This window comes from Acomys russatus, chromosome 14, assembly GCF_903995435.1.
Source record: "Acomys russatus chromosome 14, mAcoRus1.1, whole genome shotgun sequence".
Classification (NCBI taxonomy): Eukaryota; Metazoa; Chordata; class Mammalia; order Rodentia; family Muridae; genus Acomys; species Acomys russatus.
In genome coordinates, this window is record NC_067150.1 from 25984387 (window position 1) to 26012269 (window position 27883).

The window sequence follows — 27883 nt, forward strand, 5'->3', positions numbered from 1 at the left end:
ACCACAAGTTACCAAAGACTGATTCGGGGCTGTCTGAATGAAAGTGAGGGGGAAAGACATGTTGGCGGAAGTATTCTTGACCACTGTGGAGACTGAAGAAGAGCCACATGGCCACAAAGGGTTTTTCTTGAGCACCCTGCTGCACTGTATCAAGGGCATGGGCTTGAACATGGCTCTCCTTGTGTTTGGAGGTCTTTAGAGGTTGTCCTCAGGGGACTCTATACCTAGACTTGAGGAGGTTAGATGGCTTGGAGTTGGGTTGGGGTCATCCTGAGCTTTGGGGCTATTTCCTTGGTTGGGACTGGGGAGATATAAAAGTTAAGAGGGGAGGCACACAATAAGGGACGGAGCGAGGAGAAGGAATGAAAGTTGGGCAGGGCCACATGGCTGGGAACTAGAGAGTCCATGGGAAATCTTGTATGGAAGCAAAGTTTACACTCAGGGAGAGCTTTGAGTCTCTGCTCTGGTTTCCCCCTGTGCCATATGACTGCTTCCTGGGAAAAGTCTCCTGTCACACTTGACATGGCAAATGTTGACAAAGGTGGTGTTACTTACAGCTGTGTCTTGGTCAGCTTGGATTTCTATAACAAAATACATGAGACTGGGTAATTCCCAGACACCAGACATTTATTCCTGCAGTTCTAGAAATGGACAATGGTTGGAAATCCCAAGGTGGGAGCAATGGTAGCTTTTGTGTCTTATGAGTGCCCGGCCTCCCTGTTCCAGATGGCATCTTCAACATTGGGTCTTCATATTGGAGGAGACAGAAAAAGAGGAAGTAGATGGATGCTGTGTCCTTACGCAGAAGAAAATGTACCCACGTCATCAAGCCCTTCAATGAAGGTCAGGATACTATCCTTGAGGGCTTTGCCTTCATGACGTAACCACCTCCTCCAGGCTCCATGATCATGTGGTCACTTTCATTCCAGCATGGGAGACCAGCAATCTCCTACATTCTTTCCCCCTTTCTACAACTTACAGCTGTTCATGTAAGTATTTGGAACCTAGTGTCTTTCACCCATGTGATTCTGCATCAGTTTCCATTCCATTCTTGTTGCGAACATTGTTGTGTGTCAGATCTCATCTAGAAGAAAGTTTCTGAATGATTTCTCTTGGGGAGATGAGAACAAAAGTCTGTTCAACTCTGAAAGGACACTGGTGATAGACCAAAGAAATGATTTTACCCAAGTCTAACCAATGGAGGTATTGGGGTTACTGACAGAAGGCTAGATGAAGCTTACTTAAAGAAGTGTGGGTGACTCGGTAGTTGTATTACCAGAAAATCCACATTAGCATGATTGACAGCTCATGAGAGCTGTATCACTGACTGCGTCCTCTCCACTCGCAGTTATTTCTGTCTACAAAGTTCTGAGGAGGGCCCTTGTGAGCCTTGCAATTTTCTTGTGGGTTTTGTGAGCTTCCGTTCTCCTCCTTGGTGGAAAGTTTCAATGTGGAAGAAATGGCTCTACAGTAGCTATGGCGTCAGAGCCATTGGCACAGCATCTCTAAGCTGAGGTGTTTCTTGGACTGTTTCTGCCTCCTCTTGCTTCCACTCCCGAGCTGAGGCTGGAATCTCCGTGTTGTCAGGGAGTGAAACCACACTTAGATGGCCACTGCTTCCCCTGCACAATGACAGCATCCCCATGTTTGTGATGGGGACTAGTGGTGACATAAGTGTTCAGAGAGGACATTGAATCCTAAAGGGGCAGCTAGAACAACAACTTAAAAGGGTTCTCGGGTCTGATGTAGAGATGACAATAAAGTGAGGGAAACCCGTGTGCCAGTACATTTCTCACAGTGCCACGTTATCCCTCTCACTTCAGAGTCCAGCCCGCTGAGGATAGGCAAAACACTAGGTAACTTGCCTCAGGTAGAGGTTGGTGGGTGAGGGTTTCAACCTGCCTGCTTCCTCAAGAGTCTGTGCTATCAATACCAACACGGTGGTATACTGCTAGCGATGAAAGAGGACCACTGGAAGCTCAGGTTAGCTTGCCCTTCTAGGATAGCAGAGTGAGTCACCAGGCAGGTGACAGTTTGGAGGGGCTCCTTGAGGACTCTGGATGCCCACTTTGGAGCATCCCAGCCCTTGTGTACTCGCTTATGTGATGCAGACACTGTCACAGAAGAAGACCTTCCTTTTGGTTCCAAGCCCTGCCTCCGTAAACCAGTCTCTTAATTATGTTGGCAGCTCAACACCTTTGGTGTATCTCACTCATTTAATGCCACGCCTACTCTTGTTGGATCCGGTTATAAAGTAAACCATGTTCTTTGAGAACTGCTGCATATAGATGAGTCAGGAGCCAGTCTAAGCTGACCCACAGACATAAAAACCAAGGCACTGAGCACCTTCAGCTGGACCATCTAAACTCTCGACTCAAAGGTGCAAGGGACTTGCTCACATCAACCACCTGGCTTCTTGGGGACCAAGAAAATGAGTGTTTGTCTCCACATTTACCCCAGCAATCCATGAGGTAAGAGGAGAAGCATCTCATGGCCTCTTTGTAGAAAAAGTAGTTCATTCTCATGGAAGCTTACCCTCTTCTCCCCCCTACCTGTAATCTAGACAGACTTGCCCCTCCCTGCCCAGGGGATAATAGGAGTGTGGTTTTAAATTGCTTGGTGTCTTTGATCTGTTGGTTGCAGGTGGCTTAGTAGTGGGATTACTTGGCCACTTCACAGCTCTGAGGCTGGAAGGCTGTTTGCTGCTGATTACGTCACCCTTGAGCAGCAGGACCTCTGCATCTGGGGCATCCTTGCCTAATAGGGGGACTCCCCTCAGAGCTTCTCTGCCTTGAAGTCTAGTGTAGCAAAAGCATGTTACAAGTTGTATTATTTTTTTGTCTCAGGCGAGCACTTCATCTTCCTCCATAGCGCTGTGTGAAATTGTGTAGTGTGTTTTTAAGTGCAGGCATTTAGATGTCTCATTATTTGCTCAGCTCCCTAAATATTGTTGTGACAAATGTCCTGGGTGGTAGTGATGCCAACTGGTTCTCTACACCCTGCCAGACGTGGAGTTCCTTCTCCAGACAGCTGTGTCTCATGAATTCTGTTCATAACTACTCAAAAGAAGGTGGCCGTTTGTAAACAACATTTAGGAAAAGAGCAACCTACAGCGCTTAGAGCAGAACATAGGGAGTGGGGAAGGAAGTGAGGGCACACAAGAGCTCCCCAGACACTCCTCTGCTAGAGGAGGGGCCCAGTATCGAGGTTCAGGGGTTTCTCATTGGCTCCCTGCTGAGTTCGCTTTATCCTATGTGCTATTTTGTGTGCATGTGTTCCCACATAGTCTATCAGCTGTAGCTCTTCAAGTCACAATGGGATAGGATTATCTGGGAAAATATCAGTCATTCCAAATCCCCCCCCTCCCCATTTTCTTTTCTTTGACACTCAATTCCTGGAGATGGGTTTCCTTCTACAGCAGGAAGTGATCCAGTCCTTTCAGGCTGAAGACTGAACTTGTAAAGGAGCATAGAGCACAAATTGCTCATGACAGTCTTGGACCATTGATGCTGTTGGTGGCTTTGGCTTGCTTTGACTGATTCTTAAAAGCAATCACGGGTGCAAGATGCTCATGACGGCCACACATGCCGTGCTCTGCAGAGCCGATCACAATCCCCCATGCATGACCCTTTCCTTCCCTCTGCCAGGTGGTTTTGGTACTAGGTTACAAATCTATCTTGGATCTTTTCACAGCTTGGTGATTTCCCGAAGATCCAGCTGTGACTCACATGTTTTTGCCTCTTTTCTGCTCTAGAGTTTTTATGGACAGATGGCTTCCCAACCTCTTACAGAACTTTCTCTGGGATGACTTCTATATCCCAGCACTTTGATCCTCACTTAAAATACATTTGACTTCTCTTCCTCTGTAATCAAACATGCTTTCGATGACACTCATCTTTTCTTCACTCTTATACTCATTAATATTAATACTATGCATTCTGTCTTTTAAATATGTGTTTCCACAAGCATACAGTATGTTCTAGGAACTATGTTAGGTCTTGGGACAATACTATATGGCCAGATAAATGCTTGTAATTGGCAGCATTTCTGTGGTGACCTGGCACTTACAGTCTAGGTTACTTGTCTGTCTGTCTGTCTGTCTGTCTGTCTGTCTGTCTGTCTGTCTCTCTCTCTCTCTCTCTCTCTGTGTGTGTGTGTGTGTGTGTCAGAAATTCCATGGTTGTCTGAGGCTTCTGCACAGTAGGGCAGTTATAGAATCATGGCTGACCACAAGTACAGAGCACTGTGCTCTGTCAATAGAAGCCTTCAAAAGAGCTCAGTCCTAAGGCCTTAGATAGAAACAATGGTGCCTGATGGTGGCAAGAGAAAGAACATTCCAGAATAAGGAAATAGCTCTCACAAAGCAAGCAATATAGGCATGACACACATGGGGTCTATTAAGCCAGTGCAGTGGGGTTGGAGGGGTGAGAGTACAAGAGAAGCCACAGGGTACATGGGACAAAAGGCCTCCTCACACCAGGTGATGAGGGTAAGAGCTTAGTCTCTTTGTGGAAAGGAGGCCTGGAGTGCAAGGTGGGCTGGGAAAGAGGTAGGAGGTCCCTAAGATCTTGCTGCTGATTGGCTCTATAGGGAAGAATGCAGTGAGGTTGGAGAACTGGCAAGGTCCCCAAAATTCACCTGATGAAGGAGCAGGCTTTGAATGGCAACCAGCATTTTCATTCCACTTACTCTTTTATGCCATGTGGGCTACAGCTTCAGAGAGATGGAGCCTGAGACAAGTCGGGCAGCATTGTTTCTGCCTTGCAGAGGCCTCTTGTCTATTTTACATCTCTGAAAAGCAAGGTTGTCTGGGAAGAAGATGCAGCCGGTCCCTTTTCTCCTGGATGCTTGGGCCTTCCGTGAGGATCTTAGGCCTTCCATGTTGGATCTAGGGTCAGTTTGGATTCTGGGTACTGAACCCTCAGTGGCCTCATAAGACACAGGAATGACTCAGTGTGGCAGTCTAAGGCTGAGTCACTACCAGGAGCCACAGCACGATTGCTGAGTGAGAGAGGCTCTTCTGTTATTACACCTGCTCCAGCTCCAGCAAGTGGTCCAGGGGACCATTCCTCCCAGGAATGATGCTGCTTAGACCTCCTCAGCAGTGGGGTAAAAGGAAGCTGAGACAATGTTTCCTGAGGTTTCCTGCTTGGCTGCACGGAGCTGGATGGTGTCTGATGATCCACTGTGTATGGGGACAAGGCTGTTGAGCCTGCTACCTCAAATCCTCACTAACCTTTGGAGCCACAGAGATCAACATTTGAGACCCATGATGTCCCTCAGAGTTCCTTGTTTGGGAAGCATGGGGCTAAACTCTGGTATGTTCCAAGCTGGGACCCCAGGACCTCCCATTCATACTTTACTCCCTCCATCTCCAGGTGGGGCCATAGGCTTTGAAATGCCTGGTAAGGTCCTACAGTACAGAATGTCTGGAAATTCAGTGATTTGGCTCTAGGTCCGGACCTACTTTAGGCAGCCACTATAAAGCCAGCTAACTCAGAGCCTTGGCTCCTCCAAACTGACCCTTATGGTCCTGAATGTTAGCATTTGTGATATCTAACAACAGACAAACCCAGGCCTTAAAAAGAAAGTGGGTAGTATTTACTTTGCTGCTTTTATTCAACCCTCACATCAAGGCCTGGACCTATCTTTTCAAACAAGATCATCCCCACCTGATGGGTTGAGAAAAGGCTGTACAGACTGCTAGAACACAGGCCGAAGCCAGGAAGGAGTAAAGAGAGGCCTCCTGGTCTCTGTCTCCTGGAACATGTATGATTCATGAACATTAGCTCTGCACTGAAAGGGCGAAGAATGGGCTTCTGGGTAATGGACTTTGAAAGTGGAAAAGCAGGGTGTGGACACTGCAAAAACAAAACTGAATACGAACAAGCAAAATCTTCAAAGGGGGAAAAAAAAGTAGAAGAAGCAATCAGTGTGGAAGACTCTTAGAAAAGTCAACAGTAATTGAAAGTTGACTTAGGTCATTTAGGAGTCTTGGCTTGCATTCATTCCATATTCCGTGCTTCAGCTTGGAAGAGCCTGAGGAGGTGTCCAAGCCTTCCCATTGCCTTGTTGGAAAGTCCCAGCAGATGGGAAGGGGAGCAAGGCCGATTCACAGAGCTCCAGAAGCTTTGTGAGGAAATAGCAGAAATGGGGTAATGAGCTGGAGGGATAGCCCAGTGGTTAGAGCACAGGCTGCTTTTGTAGAGGTTCTGTTTAGTTCCCAGCATCCAACTGGGTGGTTCACACCTGTGTGTACATTCAATCCCTGGGGAGATTTTGCTTCCTCTGGCCTCCAGTTGGCACCTAGCCTCCTGTAGACAGACCTACCCACAGACACACATATACACATACACAAGTAACTGAAAAATCCTATAGCTCATAGAAACAGCAGCAAGATCCCAAGGATGATGCGGATGACAGGTAACCTCAGAAGTACTGACAACGCCAAAACACTGTACCTCACTTAACTGTACCTCAAAACTCCTGTGAGTGCCCTAGCTGCATCAGGTGACAAGCAGCTCAAAAACACTACCTTAAAGCTTTGAGCCCAGCCTATCCATTGCTTGAACGAAGAAGTCAAAATCCACAATATGGTGGAAACTTGCTCACAGGCCCCAAGAAAGGCAGAGTCTGAACTCTCCCAGTCAAGCCTTCCATCAGTAAGGTCTTCTTGTGTCAGTGCCCCAGAAAGGAGTGGCTGTGTGCCCTGTCCTGTCTTCTGCATGTAGGATGCTTGTAAACCTTGCTGACCAATTAGATTCATGGGGACCACCGTTGTTTCTGAGAGAAGCTTCTTGTTCAATTCACTAGGATAAAGTACTTTCTACTTAGAATTTTCCAAGTGTGTCCTCTTCGTCTCCAGTTGCACCAACATTGTGTTCTTGGCTCAGAGTCAGGAATTGTGTTTACCAGTGTATATCAGTATACCCCCTCCCCCATCCCCAGGGAGATGATTTACATATGCACCAAACACTATTTGAAAGCACCAGGTTAGTATGGTGTTTTTCTGCAGAATTAGAGCAAGCACAGCTCTCTCAGGTGACTGCCCCTAAGGGAGGCCCATGGTTCGTTGCCCTTGATTAAATTCTTGGGAGCTTTCTGGCTCTTTCCAGATCAGCCATTTGTCCTTGAAGAGTGAACTTGGCAAATGTGAGAGACTGCTATTAGTGTCTCATGGAAAAAATGTGCCTAGAATTTGGACCCATGGAGTCGAGTCCAATGATGAGATGTTCAGAGAGATTAGAGGACCCGGTCTCATGTTTACCGGCACAGTCAACCTTCTCGTCTGATATTATTAGGAGGTAGAGTTATGCATGGAGGATTGAGTTTGAATTGTTTTCAGAGATAAGGCGCAGCCCTTGTCATAGGATCATGCTAGAAGACCCACGGGAAGCCACGCCCTACTGGCCTGTTTAAAGCGTGAAGGCAGCCGTGCTGTGCAAAGCTTTCTATCTCATTGGAAACACAGATAGGGTGCCAGGCATGAAGGCTGCCAATGTTAGGCACCTAGAGCTGGCGGACTTGGAAGACACTGAGGATGGACTCACCCACCTCTGTTTCCCTGGTGACACTACAAATAGAGGCATTACAAGATTTAAACTACCGTATGAAAAAGCTGGAGCCTTGAGGATTTGATGAAGCCTACCACCAGAACTGACTGCTGGCTCAAAGACTGGAATCTAAGCTCTAACCTCTACCTAAGGTTCCGGTGTAACATTCCAGTCTTCCCTCAAAAAAAAAAAAAAAAAAAAAAAAAAAGTTAGGTACTTTTGTCCCTTTTCTGTCAATCACCTAGAAAAACCCGCCCCATAGGAAGCTGCCCAAGATCCTCCAAGAAGGCGTATAAAGGCTACTTTCTAGTGTAAATCTGAGCAGTGGCCCCTTCAGTCACTTTCTTGTGGGTGCCTCACTTGATTAAACTCCACCGACACCTGAAATAAAGTCTGTTCTCCACAACTACACTAGTGTCTCTTTCAAATCCATCTGCTGCAACAATGCAGAGCCAAACAGAGCAGAATGAGAGATTCCTGAGACATCCCTTGGAGTTTCTGCCTGGTTACGTTGGATTTTCCTTATCTTCTTGTGGAAAGGCCTGGACTCCCTCTCTTGGGTAGAGACCGTGGAACCCCTTTTGCCTACAGCTCCCCTCTGTAAGTGCACTTCTGTACCTGGCTATAGGACCTTTTCCATTTTCTTTCTACAACATGGCATGCCCGTAGGTATCTTGTCTTCCTGCTGTCTCCCTGCTAATCTAACTCTGGTGTCTTTTGTCAGAAAGTGGTGGCTATGCTGTATCTGTTCAATGTCGTCTGGCTATTTTACCAGCTGATAAAGTCAGTGTGTTTTCTGTAACTTAATACTAGATCTTCATGGTGTAGGTTTTATCCTGGTTTTGAGTCATTTTTTAAAGCGTAACATTACTTAATATATTTTACTGGCCTCTTTTTGGGTTTCTTCTAGATCATTCCTGGTATTTAAAGGAAGGAAATTAGAGGCATACCTGGGAGAAGAGATCACACTTTTTCTATAAACACAAAAAGACAAAGTGTGATCATTGCCTGTCAGGGTGATCAGTGCGTGGGTTCTGGTCTTTGCTGACTAAAGCATTTCCGGATTTGGGGAGAGTGTGCTTCAACTTTCAACAAGATTTGTGGCCTTGGTTCTTGCCAAAATAACTCCGGAGTGAGCAGCACCCACTACTGAAGATTGCCATCAGCCAGGAGCACTGCCAAAGGCCCCCATAGTTTGCTCTTTCTTTTTCTTTTCTTTCCTTTCTTTCTTCTTCTTTTTTTTTCTTTCTTTGACGCAATCTCCTCTTCAATTCCCTTCCATTTGCCTCTCAGATGGATCCTTTATTATTAAAACAGAATTCATCCCACCCCTAAGGAGGAAAATACTTTTTTTAGAGAATGAGGGCCCACATGGCCAAACAAGAAGCTTGACAGGTCAGAAGCACAGCCAGTAAGGTAGGGTGGATTCCAGAGATGCAAAGGTTACCATAAGAGGAACTTTAACTGATTTTGAAAAAAACAGAGTAGTTCAAATGGGCAGATGGTGTTCAACAGATTCCAGATACCAGATCGGGCCCACAGCAGTTCCTGTGCATTCCCAGAGGTGGGGATGCAGCCCTGTGAGAGACACAAAGGTAGATGAGACACTACATCCTCTGCTTATTTCCTCCCTTTTTCATGAGATCGGGGCAGTGGGGGGAGGGGCGGGGAGGCAGGGTGTGTGTGTCTCTCTCTATGTAGCCCTGGATGTCCTGGAACTCTCTCATGTAGACCAGGCTAGTCTTGAACTCACAAAGATCCACCTGCGTCTATCTCCAGCTCCCAAGTGCTGGGACTGAAGGGGTGACTCACTGACTGTACACTTAAAGGATTAAACACATTAAGGTAAAACCACTGGCCTAATGAGAACCTTGTTGATTTTTTAAATGTTATTTTAAGAATGAATCTTTAAGCTGGGTGGTGGTGGCGCACTCCTTTAATCCCAGCACTCGGGAGGCAGAGGCAGGTGGATCTTTGTGAGTTCAAGGCCAGCCTGGTCTACAAAACAAGTCCAGGACAGTCAAGGCTACACAAAGAAACCCTGTCTCGAAAAACAAACAAACAAACAAAAAGAATTTATTTTTAAAGTTTATGTGCATGTGTGTGTTTGTGTGCTACATGTATTTGTGTGTCCTTGAAGGGTAGAAGGGGTGTTGGATACCCTGGCATTCAGGCTGTTGTGAGGCACCTGATGTAGATGAGGATGGGACGTGGCCCTCTGTAAGAGCAGAAGAGACACTGGAGCCCGTCCACTTCCATTTAGAGTGGACCTTTCTCTGAGGCAGATCCCTTACTCTTTTCTCTTATCAGAAGGAAATTTAACAAAATTATCCTTAGAGCTGGGGATCCTTCCTGATATCCTATTAAAGCCAATCCTGTTTTCCAGAACTAGGATCTAGAGGAAGAAAACACAGGGGCAGGATGGTGGTGGTGGTCATAGTGATGATGATGATGATGATGATGTTGATGATGATGGGATAAGGAGGAGGAGGAGGAGAGAATGAACAAGAGGCATACAGAACTTTTTATAGCCTTATGAGCATGACTTGAGATCTCCCACCAGCTCCTTTCCTGGAGGAAATACACACAGACGAACGCCATGCTTGCTCACTTGCTGTTCTTCTCAGGGCCACTTCTAGTTACCATGTGTTCCTTAGTCCCTTCTTACAAGCTATCATGACCATCTTTATTTGGGTTGTTTTTGTTATCTGTCCAGTTGGCTCTACCTCCCAAAATACCACCAGCCTTGCCAATGGATGCTACATGCCAGGTCATCAAGGTTCCTTGCACATGGCAGGATTCCAGAAAAAAGGGGAAGGCATCTGAAAGCATGGGAGAGGGAAGCAGGGAGGATGTGAAAGGCCAGTGATGCCCAGGTTTCCCTGACTCCACTGTAGGTATCAGGATCCACTTGTTTTATTGGTAAAATACGGAGGGGACTTGTATTTGGACACTAGTTTGGTTCCATTCCAGCTCTGCCCCCTAGAAGCTATTTAACCTCTATGGGAGGCAAGTGGCAGTGAGTTGGGGTGGGGAGGAGAGTTGGGGGGACTTGGAGCTTAGTCACAGAGTAGTGGTTAGCATGGTGCAAGGTCTTGGTTCAGCCGCCAGGCCCCCAAACAACAGCAGTCACCCACTCAACCTCAGCTCCCTCCTTTGTAAAAGAGAGTTGAGTGTACTACATCAGGGTGCCACTGTGTGGCCTGAGTTAGTAATTCCTGCTAAGCTCAGTTTCTGGTGCCGCATAGGAAGTCACTGGCCAAGTGCCTGCTCCTTCCATTTGCAGCAATGTCATGCCTCCAACGTGGCAGGCCTTTGTCATGTATGAGGGGGCCAGCCTTCAGGCCCATGTGACAGACCTACGAAGGGATGCCTCTTAGTGAGTGAAACTCACTAATTGAATCATGACCCAGCTCATGGCGCCTGACCACTATGGTAGGTTAGCCCCCAGTTTCCTGACTCTGAATGCCGTCCAGTTCATTTACTTGGTCTTTGTAGTCTCTGGTGTCCTCCTGTCTACCCAGGAGATACTGGTGGTAACAACAGCTAACAATGCCTTGCCATAGAGCAGTTGTGGTTTTATTTTGTTTGTTTTCCAGACAGGGTTTCTCAGTGTAGCCTTGGCTGTCCTGAAACTCAGTCTGTAGACCTGGCTGGCCTTGAACTCAGAGATCTGCCTGCTTCTGCCTCCCAAGTGCTGGGATCGAACCCGTGCACCCCTGCTGCCGAGAGCCACGGAGCAGCTGTGCTTGTTGAGCTTAGCGTGAACAGCGCTTGAGATAAAGTAAGGCCCGTGCATGCCGTTCCCCTGATCGGTCCGCAGACTGCTCTGAGGATGAACTAGACTCAAGAGAAGTTCATGGAACCCTGGGGCGATTTTTCATCCAGTTTAACGTATCCCATTTCATCTAATCTTCAAACCATTCTGAAAGCCACACCTCCTTCCCATGATTTTATTCATTCGACAATTAACTCATTCAGCCCACCCTTGGTGTAGGCCAAAGAATATGCCATACCGGCAGATTAATACGGTGGCGGGTCTCTGTCTCGTTTAGCTGTGGTGTTTCCTGTGTTTCTTCATGGGGCTCTCCTTTGCATTCTCCTGCTATTCAGGAGCAGATTTTCCTTCCTTGTCCCTCTGCTTGGTCCCGCTGCTCTGCAACATGCTTGCCTCATCATGCTCCAACTGCTTAGATTCTTCCCGCTGTCTTTATTCCACCTCCATGCCCTTTCCTCTCTTGTTTGCACGGGGTACTGCCAGCTTTGTTTCTTTTTTAAACATTTAAACCGTTGATGAGTTCAGATATGTTAAAAATGAGTAGGTCAGGCAGGCGTGGTGGCGCACGCCTGTAATCCCAGCACTGGGGAGGCAGAGGCAGGCGGATCAATGTGAGTTTGAGGCCAGCCTGGTCTACAAAGTGAGTCTAGGACAGCCAAGGCTACACAGAGAAACCCTGTCTCAAAGGGGGGAAAAAAAGAAGATTATGTCTTTGGGAATGGAAGCAGATGCTTAGAAACATGTACACCTCTCATGTGTGACTTCAGCACATGTGAGATGTCTGTGCCACAAATGTCATGCCACCACATGTCAGAAAAGGTAAGCTTAGTGTGAAAAGGTGAAGGGATGCATATAAGTGCGTCCGGTGGATACGCCTGGAGAACTGATGCTCCCTCCTGCTGCGCGTCCTCCTCGGCACTTACTGCATCCAAGCATGGGCTTTCCATACTATCCCAGGTATTTGCTGGGTCTTTAGTCAGCTGAGCAACTAGAACAGCTTCTCTTCCCCCTGGTTTCTCTGTTAGAGAGACCACTGAGGTCCTGTGCATAGTGTTGGGCACAAAGTAGTGCCAGCATGCAAGACCTCACACTATGGCGCTCCAGTCTTCTGACTTTCACTGACTTACTCATTCAGGAAGCATTTGTACACAGTGGGTGCCACTTCAGGCTCAGTGCTGATCACAGCTTGGGCATCCTACTCTTCAGGAGCCAGAGAGCCAGGAATTTAGTTCCAGCTGGGCACAGCTGCCAATCTCTTCACTATTCCCGGATGTCTTCCTGCTTCTCAGGGAGCCTTAACAAGGTGGGACATGCCAGGGCTCAGTTGGATGCTGCTGCAGGCCTAGGCAGAGTTCATGCAACACTAGTGGCAGGCTGGAGGGGGCGAGGGAGGGAGAGGATGCTTAGTGACCGTCTTCTCTCCCCACTTCCCTCAGCCCTAGGCAGGCTGCTTGCTCATGACCCAAAGGATAGCAGAGTCGGAGTTCAAGCCTGCCTTGGCCCCTCTGCATGTTTCAAGGCCAGAGCTGGAAGGGGAGCCTGCATTTGCTCAACACCTAGACTGGGTTAGTTTAGGGCTCCTATTGCCATAGGCTGTCTTTAACACACCCACCCACAACCTACCCTCCCCCATCCACAACCCACAACCCACCCCTACCCCCCCACCCCATCCCCCACTTCCAGCCCCACCCCACCCAACCATCTCACAATCTTGTAACTGGAGGACCTAGGTTTGACCAGGTGTCATCAATCACGTCAGTGTGATTTGTGTTAATCCAGGTGAGGATTCTTTTTTGTTTGGTTGGTTTGGTTCTTTCGAGACTGGGTCTCTCTAGGTAGACCAGGCTGGCCTTGAACTCAGAGAGATTCACTGGTCTCTTCCTCCTGAGTGCTGGGATTAAAGGCACCCCGCCCTACCCAAGGATTCTCTTTTAAAAGTTGGCTACTGAGCATAAAGGGGGTGCCCCTCTCCCAGCAGCAGTATGACTGTCTCCTGATAATGATCCTCTCCAGAAATCATGCAAGGACACCAGCCCTGCTTTTGTCCAAGGGGCCAAACCCTGGAAGGCCTGAGATCCTGTCATCCGCTGACTAGATCCTGAGTCTGGCCTCCATTAGACAATCCCACCATCAGAAGTGTACTTCAGCAATTAAAAAAAATAATAATACATTTACAAAGCTACATAACTATCGCAACAATCAATATAAAAATCATTTTCCTGCCTCTAAAGAACTATTAGCAGTCATTTCAATCTCTGGGCAGGGCAGTCACTTGTCTAACTTTTCTTTGTATAGACTTGACTATTCCAAACATCTCTAGAAAAAGGATTGTAGAATACCTGGCTTCCTTAGTGTAGTGCAATTCCGTCAAGGTTCACTCATGGTGTAGCATACACATCAGACCATCATTCCCTCTTAGGGCTAAATAATAATCCACTTTATAGGCATGCCACATCTTTTTTACTGATGAGCTAAAAGACATGTAGAGTTGCTTTCTCTCTTAAGCTGTAAGGAGTAAAGCTGCTATAAACATGTGGGTCAAGGACATGAGTATATTTCATTTAATCCTTGTCATAACAAAGCCAATTTGCAAAAAAAAAAAAAAAAAAAAAAAAAAGTGCAGCCCAGTGAGATCTGAGACCGAGGAGCTTTTCTTCATTCATTCTGATCAGGACAGAAAGATGAATAGGAGGAAAAGAAGAGGAATTTCCTTCACCTTTTCCAGGTCATTGTTCCCGGAGAGGGAGGAAAGGCATGGGTGGATTTGCGTCAGCTGCTGCCTGCTGTAGGCTCCACTGGTCTCTCTGGAGCTGGGATTGCAGTGGGCCATTTGCCAGTGGGCATGACCATGAGTCCTGCATGGATGTCCCCTGTGCCTGTCTTTCCCATTTCAATGACAGACACAAGAGTAGGTCAGGGATGTATGTAATGTTTTGTAGACACGGGAGGAAAGGGTTGGGAAAGCTCCGTGACAGTGTTACCATCCCAGGAGAGCTTCCTATGTGGGTTCAGCCTGTAGCAGGGAGAAGGCTATTCCAGCTGCCAAAAGAAGAGCCCCAAAGATGGGAACCGGACATGTATGGAGGACAGCTTGGTGGCACAGAACTAGAGGGTTACACAGACTACCAGCTCTGCTTCCTTCTGGCCCCAGGGCTTTCCCAGAAAGCACCTTGATGAGGAAGGGGAGATGCCTGTGCCTCCCCATTAATGTAACTCTCTCTGATGGCTTGGCAGAGCTCAAGCCCAAATGGGTAATCATTGACTTTTGAAGGCTCCCTGGGGCACAGCAATAGAAGCTCCAGGAAGACTGGTCCCCAGCTATTCCATGGGTTACCTCAGGCTGCGTCCTTCTCTGTACCCTTCAGGAAGCGCCATGAAGTGCACAAGTGACATGGGTCACAAGATCCTAGAGTGAAAGGTAGTGCAGACAGCAATGTTCCTCGGCCTGTTCCTCCCATTCCTTTTCTTCCTTCAGGAGTGGCAAGACTTTGTAAGGTAAGTTTAGTGCCCATTGTTTCCTATGCCTGGGGCTGTCGAGCCTCCGTCTGCCTGTAGAGTGTGTCTGAATGTCCTCATTCAGCTGAGGACGCTGACCTACCAAGTGGTTATATAGCACCCAGTGTTCAAGCAAATAAATGACTGCCTTTAGATTCAAACCCTCAAACTCACTTGTCACATCCCCTCTGGTGACTCGATGGGACTGTGACAGGGAAATACAAAATGCCAGCTAGGATATAGGATCAGAGAGCAGCCCACACCCACTCCAAACACAGGGACTGACACTGAAGGCCTCCACCTTGACGTGTATGCAGGACATGGACACTGGTTTTCATGTTGCACCTCTCCAGGCCTCAGTGGACCATGACCCTTCGCAGTAACGTAGAGGCTGGGAATTCTATACATTTGCTTTAAAGCAGACCATACCTTCTTGCTGCAGACAGTGTTTGGGGCTCTCGCTCACATGGAATTCATTTATTTCTGGGCTGAAAGGACTGAGTTGATGTAATGGCAACCCAGACCACAGAGAGCCAGAAGGGTCAGACTAATAACAAGGTTTGTGCACACATAATAAATACGAGTTTTTATAAACATTTAAATTCCTTCATGAAATTGCTGTGCCATTTGAGGTGGGTGGCTCGACATGTGAAACTTAAGAATCGTGTCATTACGGATGTGTCCAGTTCCCAGAATAACAGCCTCCACCCAGACACGCACTGTTACGAGATACACGAGTGCTCCGTGATTATTTGATTTGCAAAAAATTGTTCTTCACTTTATAAAATGATGCACTCTAAGATTCCTTTAAACATCTAATATCCTCCTGAGTGTGTAATATGACTTCTCCACAGTTTCTGCTTCTATACTGCCTGCTGCGAACATACACTGGTTCCAGTGTAAGCTTTATATACCGAAATACCTCCAGTGCAGCGGTTCTCTGCTTAATAGCAATAGTTATCAAGAGACACCAGACCAGAAAAACCTCTGGATCACTGCGTTAATTTAATTTTCAATCCTAAATTTATTAGGAACCAGAATTTACTGTTAGAGATGGATTCTCTCAGGAAGGCCTGGACTGAGGCCAAGTCTGGGAACTTGAGTTAATTTCATGAGAGGCAGCACGGGCCCTTCTAACTCTTCCTACATGTGAGAGTCTGGCTTGGCCCATCTGCTGAGGATTGGACCCAGGATTCTGCAGGGAGCTTTCCCATCTCTCCACACAGCGGCTTTGTGTGTTGGGCATTCCCAGGTTTCTTCTTCACAGGGTCCTTGTCTTCAAATCAAAGGCAGGAAGGGGTGATGGGCACACGAGGTTCTTTCATACCCAAACTCTGGGCAGCATCGCTCCTCTTCAGATTAAAGGCTACTAACTTGAGTGGTCTCAATACCCAGTCAACACCCCTGACACCAGGGAGCGGACCATGGTTTTGTATCAGAGGAACTACTCAGGCAGTCTCTGAGAAATGCTCACCTGGCAGCCCAGGTTCCAGGAGACTAAGTGGCACCACCCCAGAGCCTCCTATCTGACATTACTGTTATGACTTCTTTTGAGAATCAAGCTCTGGGAGTCCTTTGTACCTTCGTGAAGCTATTTATTTCCTTGCAAAGTAAAACTGACTGGGCTCCTTGCTGTGCCCAGCACTGGAATAGTTAGGCACTAGGGGCAACACAGAGAAAGGAGTTGGGGTCACTGTCCCCAGACCAACTCAGAGTAAAGGTGTGTTAAAATGACCGTTGAACTTATTACATATCCTAGGGGAAGGGCATGGCCAAGCTGACATTTCAGGTTTGTCAGAAGTGACAGTGAAATTGAGGCCAAGAAGTGACGTGTTTGCGAAGAGACAGAAGAGTGGTCCCCAGTGGTCCTCAGCAGAAAAGTTAGCATGTGACTCAGGTTCGAAGAGAGAGTTGTTTGGCTTCTGTTGTAGGAATGCAACAGGGGTGGGTCACTCCCTGCACATGTCTGTCTTGTCACTGAATCTCACTCGGCTGTCTCGGCTTGACGTAACACTGACACCACAGCCAAGACAGTGTCCTCTGCTAGATCAGTGAGTGTACTAGGCTCAGCTCCTATCCACTGAGGTGGAGTGTGGTGGGCGTGGGGCCCCCCACCCTTCCACACGAGCTGTCGCCCTCAGAATGAACTCCTGCCTGATGAAGGAGCAGACAGCCTGTACATATCTATTGGCACCTCCAAATAGAGGACACCATTCCTCCAGCTGCAGGCCACTGCCTACTCAAGCCATGCAGCCTGTAGAAGAAGCAGAGCGTTTGATGGCTTGAAGTCTTTACATGCACCCACAGTTGCCTCTTAGTTCCGCTGGCATTTCGACCATTTCTGAGCTGTTCAGGACATTGAATGGCACAGTTAGTGACACCAGTGACGCTCAAATCCAATCCAATGTGCCCTGTGGTCCCCCCCATTGAGCCCTTCCCCCATATCCTTCTATCCTCTTCTTGGCGCCTCTGCGTAGGCTTTTCCTTGACCAGAAATCTTAGCCTCTCTCCACTAGTCAGATGCCTCTTCTTGATCTCTTACTTGCTCTTATAATCATCATTTGAGTGATTTTTCACACAGAGCGAAGGCACGTGCGCCAAGCCACCATTCCGACGCACGGCGAGCAGGTGTTGAAAATATGTTTGCCTTCTCTTGCTATTTACAGCTGTTCTGAGTATGCCATGGGGCTTAAAACAAAGATTCTTCTAGTCTTTGCTTGTTTTCCTGCTTTGTGACCTTGACTGAGTTGCTCAACATCCCTGGACCTCAGTTCTGAGAACTATTATGAAATCTAAATGCAGTGATACCGGTAAGACTTTTGCATCTGTGCTTGGCTTTGGGGTCCCAAGATGTCACTATGAGAGGGGCACTACTTACGTCGTGCTCCAGGGGGCGCTGTACACACACAGCATGCAGCAATGTCTCCTGGAGTGAACTGCAGGCTAGAGAAGCCCCCTGGGGCCCTTTACAACTCTTCCTACATTCTCACTTTTCAAGGTGGGGGAGGGACTGGTGGGCTTTATCTTCACCCATTCTGGGGCACAAGCCTCCATTTTTAGCTTTCTCCCCTGTCAACAGCTCAGTCTACTCAAAGACAATAAAGCAAAACCAAAACAAAACAAAACAAAAAAGCCAAAAAAACCAAAAACAAAACAAAACAAAAACAAAAACAAAAATTCCTTGGCAAAGCACTGTGCTTTGGGGCTTAGAGGTAAAGATTGTGCCTGGCAGTGGTGGAGCACACCTGTAATCCCAGCAGAGGCAGGAGGGTCTCTGAGATTGTGGGAAGCCTGGTCTACAGAGTGAGTTCCAGGGCAGCCAGGGATACACAGAGAAACCCTGTCTCAAAAAACAAACAAACAAAGAAGAAGAAAACGATTGCTTCCCTGGTGGTGTTCTGAGAGCCGCACTGTGTGCTTGCCAGTTTCCCATGTCTCTACACCTGCCCCAGGTAGATCTGTTCTCTGCTGCCATCTTCATAGACCCTGGGGAAGTGCTACTCTTAAAAACACAGGACAAAGTAGAGACGAAGTGCCCTTCTTTGAGTGGTTGTGACATACAAGAAACAGTTATGAGATATACTAGGAAGTTGCCTGGAAGCCACACAGGACAAGTTCCCAGCATCCATTGCTGCCTTCCAGTCCCACAACAAATGTACGCTGCCAGCCAAGATGTCCGGCCACCTTCCCTGAGCGGAACTTTGTCTGCTTCCAGCCTGGCTTATCAAAAGGAATGATAGAGCCCCTGTGCCTCCCACTCGAACCCAAAGCAGAAGTCTCTCTCTGCTCCCGAGGGAGGTGATTCTCTCAAGATGCATGGTGACCCCACAAACAAGTTAGCCAGAGAGTAACTAAAACTTGCACTTGCAGTTTTAAGTCACTGAACTGGCCTTTTGTGTACCTGGTAGCTTCCTTGATTCTTCACATCTTCTTGGCAAAGCAAACCTACCTGTGCAGAAATGGTGCATGCACATGTGACTTCTGCAGGCAAGAAATCAGTAGTGTCAGTTTCCACTGTTTATAGCTCATGTATCTGCCTGTCTCTGCCCTGAAAGCTTTGGGTGACTAGGTTACATGCCTGGCGTTTTCACATGGGATCTAGGGATTTGAACCCAGGTCCTTATGCTTGCATAGCAAGCACTCTTACCCCTCAGGACCTGAGAACAGAATGCTTTTGTTGATGATGTTTGTGACACTGTTTGCCCATCAAAACTTGACTGTGGGTACCAGGCAAGAGGCTGCCTTTTCAGAGAGCAAGTGTACATAGCAGTGATGCTAGTCACATTCTAGTTAGTTTCTATAACAGAGAAAATCAGCTTTCTGCCTAGGTACCAGGCCTCTGATCAACCTTGCTAAGGATCGGCCCTTCCCTCTATCCTATTCTCACCTCTCTGAGAACAGACATCTGACTTTATTATTGACCAATCCTTCCTGAAATCACTGTTGCCTTTCCTGGGCCTCTCTTCCTGTCAGGAAGTGGGATCTGAGGCCAGTATCCTTCATAGACGTGGCTGGAACCTTGCCATGGTGGTGAGAGTCCGTGACATTTGCCTAAACTGCTGTGCTGGTTTCAGTTTGGGAACCATCAATAACCATTGCCACTACTGCATGCTCCCAGGACTGCATATTCTGTTAGATGGCATTTGGAAGGGTAGCATTAGAGCCATCTCACATGAGGAGACAGGCTTTGAAAGGCAGAGTCACTGGCTCAGCTCACCTGGCCACTAAATAGCACAGCGAGGGTTCGTGTCCAGGCCCATGGACACAAGCTGGGACACTTCACTTTGCCAAGCTGCTTCTGGTCATTGCCATTGTTCCAGGGATAGTCTTGGCTCAGGCCCTCTATCTTCTTATGTTTTGCTTCCCATGCTAAACACGCCAACTCATTTCGATAGTAAGGCTGTGAGTAAATGCCCCGAGACACCCGCAGAGCACTGGGTTCCTGCAAAGGCACTGATGCCACCAGACAATATGGCTCCCTTTAGCTTGTTTCCAAACTCCCTTCTGGAAGGAGAGAAGGACCCAGGAAGGCCTATGCTGCATTCACACCCTGGGTAGGCTATGCTGGCTTCTTGAGGGAGAGGTCATGAAGTACACTTAGCCCTCAACAACGACATGCTTTCCCATGCATTACCTGGTCTAGCCTGGGAAAGGCATAGGGCTCAGATGCCCTGCTATATAACTAGGATATAAGACGGGGAAGGACTGAATCCAACTAAAGTCTCTAAATGAACTAGATCATTGGGTCATAATCTGTAGGTCTAGATCCCTTTGGAGGGTCATATATCAAATCCTGCATATCAGATATTGACATCACGACTCATAACAGTAGCAAAACTACAGTTATAAAGTAGCAACGAAATACTTTTATAGTTGGGCTCACAATATGAGGAACTGTGTATTAAAAGGCCACAGCATCAGGAAGGTTGAGGACCACTGCCTTAGATGCTCAGGTATGCCAAGGACATCAGAGGTAAGTTGTAACATGCCCAACCAAAGGCCTCCAGCTCTGTGGGTTCTGGGCAGACAGGAGGCAGCTAGAGGATGCGGGGTTCCACAAGCTCTGCTTGTTTGCAGATCCACCTGGGAGGCTGTTTTCAGACATCCTTAGATGATCTTCACAGAAAAGAGGAAGTCCTCTGCAGAAGCAATTGTGTGTGTGTGTATGTGTGCGTGTGCGCGTGTGTGTGTGTCTTTAGCAAAGGTGGGCTCACCAGATGAAGCTTGACACACAGTAGGCACTGTTACTTCTTTGTTCCTCTCATGGTACCTGGTCCTTAGTAGGTGGTCAACAAGCAGAGCTTGTGCTCGAGCCTTTTGGTCAAGACAGCAGAGAGGGGCTGGAGAGACGGCTCAGCGGTTAAGAGCACTGACTGCTCTTCCAGAGGTCCTGAGTTCAATTCCCAGCACCCACATGGTGGCTCACAACCATCTATAATGTGATCTGATGCCCTCCTCTGGCCCGCAAGTATATATGCAGGCAGAGCACTGTATACATAATAATAAATAAATAAATCTTAAAAAAAAAAAAAAAAAAAAAAAAAAGACAGCAGAGAGGACACTCCAGAGTCCCAGGGATGCATGACTGTGGGAAGACCCAAGAGACATTTGTTGAGGTCAATTGATTCTTGGCCCAAGACAAGGCAGGACAATTTTGTAGAAACTCGAACTCCTGCATTGGAGTTACCAGGGGACTAGAGACAAATCATTTGACATCTCCTTTTGGACCACCTAGCTCACATTTCCTATTCTAACATAAAAACTTGACTCCCAGAAATATCCTAGAGTCAGAGTGAGTTTGTATATGAGCCGTGAAAAATTTAGTCAAGAGACACAATAGCCCCTGCGATTCAAACTCATGGGCAGTACACCGAGCCTCCCCTCTCTCTCTGCCACTGTGCAGCCAGGGCTGGGAAAGAGGCGGAGTGATGCGTGCTGTAGGAAACCACTGCTCCAAGTGGTGTTGGGCAGATGCCTCAAAAACAACCTCTGCAGGTAGCTTCTTATTAGCAGGGACCATGAACTTGAGAAGGAGGGATTTGCTGGAGTGGGTGCTGAATGAAGAGTGTTTTTACGGAGTCGACAAGACTCTGAAGGAATATGCGTTTGCTTTTGAGGGCCTTTACGCAGAGCTGTTTCAGACTGATTTAGAAGTATGAATTATCCCTGGAGCTCTGACAGGATGGGCTCTCTGTGGCAAAGACAGCAATGGCGTCCCAGCGCTGAGTTTGGCCCCTGCCTGACTCTCCAGGCCTGGGCCGTGCCAAGCTCCTTTAGCACTTTAGTAGTGTTACCCTGGATCTTCTTTCTGCTCCCGTGGTCTTGTGTTTCTTCTGTTACTCCTGCCTGGACCCCACACACAGTTAAATGTACTGTTGTACATCTCACCCAGGAATGCCCTTTTAAAATAGCTCTCCTGGAGGAGGAGCTGATGGTAGTATGGGGGTAACCACTGGCTCACAATGTTTACACATATCTCCATCTACTTATTTAGCAATTGTTTTCAGGGTTTTGTTACCTGTGAGTCTAGCATGTCTTTAGGGGCCGGCTTTTGATCTCAATAGGCACGCTTCGGAGGGTGCCTGACGTTTCATATCACAGTGACAGTCCTCATTGTCTGTTTGCTTATGGACTCATCTGTTCCTCTCCCTTAGCCTACCTACCTGAGAGCTACACGCTGACAAGGATGGTCAGGCATTACTTCTGTGAAGTCTAGCACAGTGGCTGATACACACAGAAGTGTCAACATATCACTGGGGACTAATGACAGGCAAACATGTTAATAAATACAGAAAGGTGCTTGCAATTGGTTAAAACATGTCCTCAGAGGCTGGATCGGTAGCTAATGAGAAATCTTGCAGGGGTAGGGGGGTTCTTCTGGGGTTATACAAACCACAATGGGTTCCGACAAACTCAGTTCTCCTCCCCACTTGACTGGGAGCCCCCTGAGTACAGGAAGGGCTCTGTTTATCTTTCAAATCCTCAGGAATGAGCAGACAGCCAATGAGCAGGAACTGCAGGACTAAGTCTTGTTTTCTGCAAATGTCACACATACAGAATATGAATGCTCGGGCATAAAAAGCAAGCAGCAATAATATAACCCACTTGTTTTTGCCAGGTACCAAGGATACCTGGGTAAATATTAGCTAATGTGTAGCCCTTTGCTTGCTATTAAGATTTACTGATTTCAATAGAAAGAAACCTAAAAGCTGGGGTACATTATATACCCTAAGACACCAGTGATAATCGCTAATCGCCCAGCCGTTCATAAATGCACATCGGCTTTGTCTGTGGTTATATTAAATGGCCTGGTCCAGGGAAAGAAGGATCTGCACAATAGCAGTTCTGCTGTGACTGATGGGTTTGGTTAGTGGGTGGGTTTACCTGCTTCCTTGGGCTGTCTTAGTTCTCCTCACTCTTTCAACAAACAAATCAACATCGTAGGCTAATCCGGTATGTGTAAAGCTCACCTCCAGTAAAGTCCAGTTTTTCCAGATTAGATCCCACAATAATATCTGTTTCTTACATAATAGTGGCTGTTGTCTAGAGAGATTAAATCGGTGTCCTGTTTCTTGTCTTGCAAACATGTCCTCATCAGTGACTCTCCATCCACCTGTATCTTTGTGACAACCTGGGAAAGGTTAGTAGACTGGCAGATTGATGATAACTGAGTGTTTCTAGCCAAAAATTACTTGGCATGACTTAGGAGAACAGCAAGAGAGCTATAGAGCGTGGCAAAGGAGAGGGGGGCCGTGCTGGCATCCAATCCACGTCTGCAGCCCAGGACCTCAGCTGGTGGTTTGTCATGTCTTAGCATGACGGTATTCAAGCCATGTGAGGTTTGAAAAAAAAAATATATATATATACACCTAGCTCTAGGCTTGGCCTGAGAACAACCGCTCTTGAGTCAACCACTGAAAGCTAACCCAAACAAGCATCATTCTGAAGCTTAGGACCCATGAGGCTGGGCCTGAGGGAAGTCACGCTTTGAACAGACAACTCCCAGCAGCACCGCGTCCTTGCTTTGCCCACCATGAATGCCTCAGATAGGACTGTGTTCAGAATGCTGGTAAGTGCTGAGAGTGTGGGGAAAGCATCGTGGGCTGTTGCCTGCTCCTGTTTTACCATGTAGGAGGGCAGGAAGTGAATGTTTTATTTTGCTGACACAGTCGTGGAAACCCAGAACTTACTGGGACTATGTCTTCACTTCACAGAAATACATTTCACCTGCAGAGTGAAGCATTTTTTTTTTTTTTAGAAGGATGAAGGGGAAGAAAAGCTTGGAAGTTGATGTTTTAGAAGTCATCTTGAATTACAATATGGTGTGAAGAGTATGTGGGCTCCAGGGATAATGCTGGTCTTATAATTGGTAAGAGGTGAGAGCCAACCCATGAGGAGTATGAGTTTTGAGGAACCTGGGCAAGAGCATCTGTCACCATAGAGTACAGCTCAGCACACACCTAGGTGCATGTGCAATAAAAGGGAAGAACTGGGCAGGAAGCATTTGCCCTCTGTACATCCCACCTGGGGCCATCCCTTGGTCTGACTCCTGTGGACTTGAGGCCAGTGAGGGATGGATAAGGCTCTCTGAGGGTGTGCAAGGCTTCTTTGGTTTTCTCTTTCTCTCTCTCTCTCTCTTTCTCTCTCTCTCTTTTTTTTTTTTTTTTTTTTTTTTTTTTTGGTTTTCTTTTTTTGAGACAGGGTTTCTCTGTGTAGCCGTGGCTGTCCCAGACTTGCTCTGTAGACCAGGCTGGCCTTCAACTCACAGCGATCTGCCTGCCTCTGCCTCCCGAGTGCTGGGATTAAAGGCGTGCGCCACCACACCTGGTCTCTCTCTTGTTCTTGTTTTTAGAACCTGGCCTTTACATCTCAGGTCACCACTATGGCTGTGGCTTTCTTCTCACTGCTGCGTCCACTTGCCTTTTCACCAGGGTCAAGGCCAAAAGCTGCTGAAGAATATCCCTTTTGTTTAAAATGTGTCACTAAGCTGGTTTCGCTTCCTAGTTCTTGTGAGCAAACACACCTTTGAAGGGGATTTTGAGATCTATTTTTAAAATTATCTTTGCATTTAATGAAAAAATACCACAAAGACAGTGCTAACCACAATGGACACACCTTGATTTGGGGGGAGTGTAGGGGAAGAGGTATTCTAGGGTTAAGACCCTTGAGTTTCACTGTTGTTGGCTGTCTAGGGGAAAGTTCCATTACTGTTTTTGTGGCCTCTCTCTGTCTGTCTCTGTCTCTGCCTCTGGCTCTGTCTTTCTGTGTCTTTGTCTTGTCTCTGTGTCTCTGTCTCTCTGTCTCTCTGTCTCTGTCTGTCTCTCTCTGTGTCTCTGTGTCTCTGTCTGTGTCTCTGTCTCTCTCTGTCTCTGTCTGTCTGTCTGTCTGTCTGTCTGTCTCTCTCTCTCTCTCTCTCTCTCACACACACACACACACACACACACACACACCTGTCCTTGGTAAGAAACCAGTGAGCAGAACTGATTCTTCTGAGGGGCCTCATGCTGTCACTTTGTTATGCCAGTTACCCCACTTAAACTGCTGGGAGAGTGGTAAGCACCCAGTCTGAACTATGCAGAATCTAGGAGTGAGGTAAACATGGTCCCACCTTCCTGGATCATTAGTGAAGTCAGTGTTCCTCAGCTTGGAGCCCAGCTGACAGTGGTGAATACCAACAGCCACCCGCACCCTACTTCTGTTGGAAATCCTGGCGGAATATGGGGAATGTGTAGGAAGAGGCATGCAGCCCCCTTGAGATCACCTGGTGGGCTGTGAACTCTGCTAAGATCAAAGGGAACTTAACCAGTCCTGCCTTCAAGTGCTCTAGGGAAGCAGAGTTTTAGGATAGGGTGTTTGACAAATGAGGCCAAGCATGAGGAGGGCAGCTCCAGGAAGAAGGTGGTGAGCTGGTGCGCTGCTTCCACCCGTTGGTTAAGTCTAGCTCTTTGGAAAATTTTGAGTCTTAGTGCCTTCATTTACTAAAGGAGGAGCTTGACTGGATCAGAATATCTCTTGATGTATTTGTAACCGCAAGCAAAATTTAGGGGAGATATTGATATATTGGTGAATCTCTTTGTTTCAGTTACTTATTTTTATACATCACAAAAATATGAGCAATGCTCCAGGCATGTGATTTCACAAAAATTATTGTATAGCAGCAGTTTACATTTGAATGCAAAGGAGATGATTTGCATAATAATATTCAATAGATAAAAGTACAGGTTATAATGGCTCACCTCATTTTTAAGGTCTTCTGGGATTGGCAGAAGGAAATACTTGAACATATTATCTGTTGTCTTCTTCACTTTCTATGTGACACAGAAGCTATGCATGGTTTGTTATGGCATCCAGAACAAACTAGTTGGTTTGTGCAAATGATTAACAAGCCTGATGAGTTTGGATGCTCTTTCCAGAGGTGTTTGGGTCTGTATGTGAGTCCCCTACATCAGGACTGCTTCAATTATAATCTTACAAGGCCCCTCCCACTTTGATGTGTTTTCAGATCAGGACACTGACAGAAAGGATGTTCAAACATCTTCGGAAATGGTTTGTCACTCACATTTTTGGGCGTTCTCGGCAACGAGCGAGGCTGGTCTCCAAAGATGGAAGGTGCAACATCGAGTTTGGCAACGTGGATGCACAGTCAAGGCTTATATTCTTTGTGGACATCTGGACTACTGTCCTTGACCTCAAATGGAGGTACAAAATGACTGTGTTCATCACAGCCTTCTTGGGGAGCTGGTTCCTCTTCGGTCTCCTGTGGTATGTCGTAGCGTATGTTCATAAGGACCTCCCAGAGTTCTACCCACCTGACAATCGCACTCCTTGTGTGGAGAACATCAACGGCATGACCTCAGCTTTTCTGTTTTCTCTGGAGACTCAAGTGACCATAGGCTATGGATTCAGGTTTGTGACAGAACAGTGTGCCACTGCCATTTTCCTCCTTATCTTCCAGTCTATTCTTGGGGTGATCATCAATTCTTTCATGTGTGGTGCCATTTTAGCCAAGATCTCTAGACCCAAAAAACGTGCTAAGACCATTACATTCAGCAAGAATGCGGTGATCAGCAAGCGTGGTGGGAAGCTCTGCCTCCTCATCCGTGTGGCAAATCTCAGGAAGAGCCTCCTCATTGGCAGCCACATATATGGCAAGCTTCTGAAGACCACCGTCACGCCTGAAGGGGAGACCATCATTTTGGATCAGACCAATATCAACTTTGTGGTGGATGCTGGCAACGAAAACTTGTTCTTCATCTCCCCACTCACAATCTACCACGTCATTGACCACAACAGCCCTTTCTTCCACATGGCAGCGGAAACGCTTCCCCAGCAGGACTTTGAATTAGTTGTCTTTTTAGATGGCACCGTGGAATCCACCAGTGCAACCTGCCAGGTCCGCACATCGTACGTCCCAGAGGAGGTGCTTTGGGGCTACCGCTTTGTTCCTATAGTCTCCAAGACCAAGGAAGGGAAATACCGAGTGGATTTCCATAACTTTGGTAAGACGGTGGAAGTGGAGACCCCTCACTGTGCCATGTGCCTGTATAATGAGAAGGACGCCAGAGCCAGAATGAAGAGAGGCTATGAAAACCCTAACTTTGTCTTGTCAGAAGTTGATGAAACAGATGACACCCAAATGTAGCAGTGGCTTTTTCCCACCTGCAGAAAGCCTGCCTCCCATAAACCGAATGGCTAGCTGTGTTCTGAGGCAACCAACAGTTGGGGCTATGAAATCAGAAGGAGAACCTGCAAAGTCTACCAGCACGGTCACCCTCGAACCCCATAGCTGTGACTCTTCAAGATGCATGGCTCTATAAGGCTGCAGTAGTAAGCACATGATGGACCCAAGTGAATATAACTAGGGTGCGGAAGCCATAGGAACTCACCAGGAATCTCCACCGTGACTGTGTGAGCTCAGACAGTGTTGGTGGAAATAAAATCATCCAAGTTTGCATACAGGCAATGGAGATACTTCTAAGAAACTCCTGGGTGAGGTTAGGGTCTTTGGATGGCTTCGGGAACTAGCCATATTTTCCTGTTTGATTCTATGGATGGGAAAGATGCCACTTTTATCTTAAAGTGGACTTTTATCAATTTTGTCCCCCGAGTTGGGGAGTGAGCCAACCAGCCACTGGCAACAAGAGACTGTCATACAAAGAATCACTTCAGACTCTAACCTTCTCAAGCTCTGGTGTTTGAAGCCTTTGTCTGGGTCTGGGTCCATGTTTCAGAAGGGATAGCATTCAGTGACTGTACCTCTCTGAGCCCAAGGCAGAGAGGAAGGAAGGCCCTGACAAGTTTTGTGACTTACACAGATGCTGAAGCCCATATAGATTGTGGCCTGAATGGTCTCCTATGGTACATTACGTGGAAGCCAAGTCCATTCTTTAGACTCTAAATGAGCATCCTCCTGCAAAGGAAAATGTTTGGGTTGAAAGTGTTGGTGAGGAGACTGGAGAGGTGGCTCAGTTTGTGCAAGCATGAAGACCTGGGTTTGGACCTCCAACAACCACATCAAAAGCCTGACATGGTAGCATGGCCCCAAATCCTAGTCCTG

At 47.2% G+C, this 27883-nt stretch overlaps 1 protein-coding gene across 2 annotated transcripts; it reads left to right on the forward strand.

Moving 5' to 3' along the window:
• The first annotated feature begins 2269 nt into the window (after positions 1 to 2269).
• On the forward strand, positions 2270 to 27883 carry Kcnj1 (potassium inwardly rectifying channel subfamily J member 1). Of its 2 annotated transcripts, none has more exons than XM_051156133.1 (2): positions 2270 to 2471; positions 25829 to 27883. In XM_051156133.1, the coding sequence occupies exon 2, from the start codon at positions 25850 to 25852 to the stop codon at positions 26966 to 26968; it is 1119 nt and encodes a 372-aa protein (XP_051012090.1). In that variant the 5' UTR covers positions 2270 to 2471; positions 25829 to 25849; the 3' UTR covers positions 26969 to 27883. The 2 variants fall into 2 exon arrangements, with proteins under 2 accessions (XP_051012090.1, XP_051012089.1); XM_051156132.1 differs by lacking the exon at positions 2270 to 2471 and adding an exon at positions 23242 to 23395.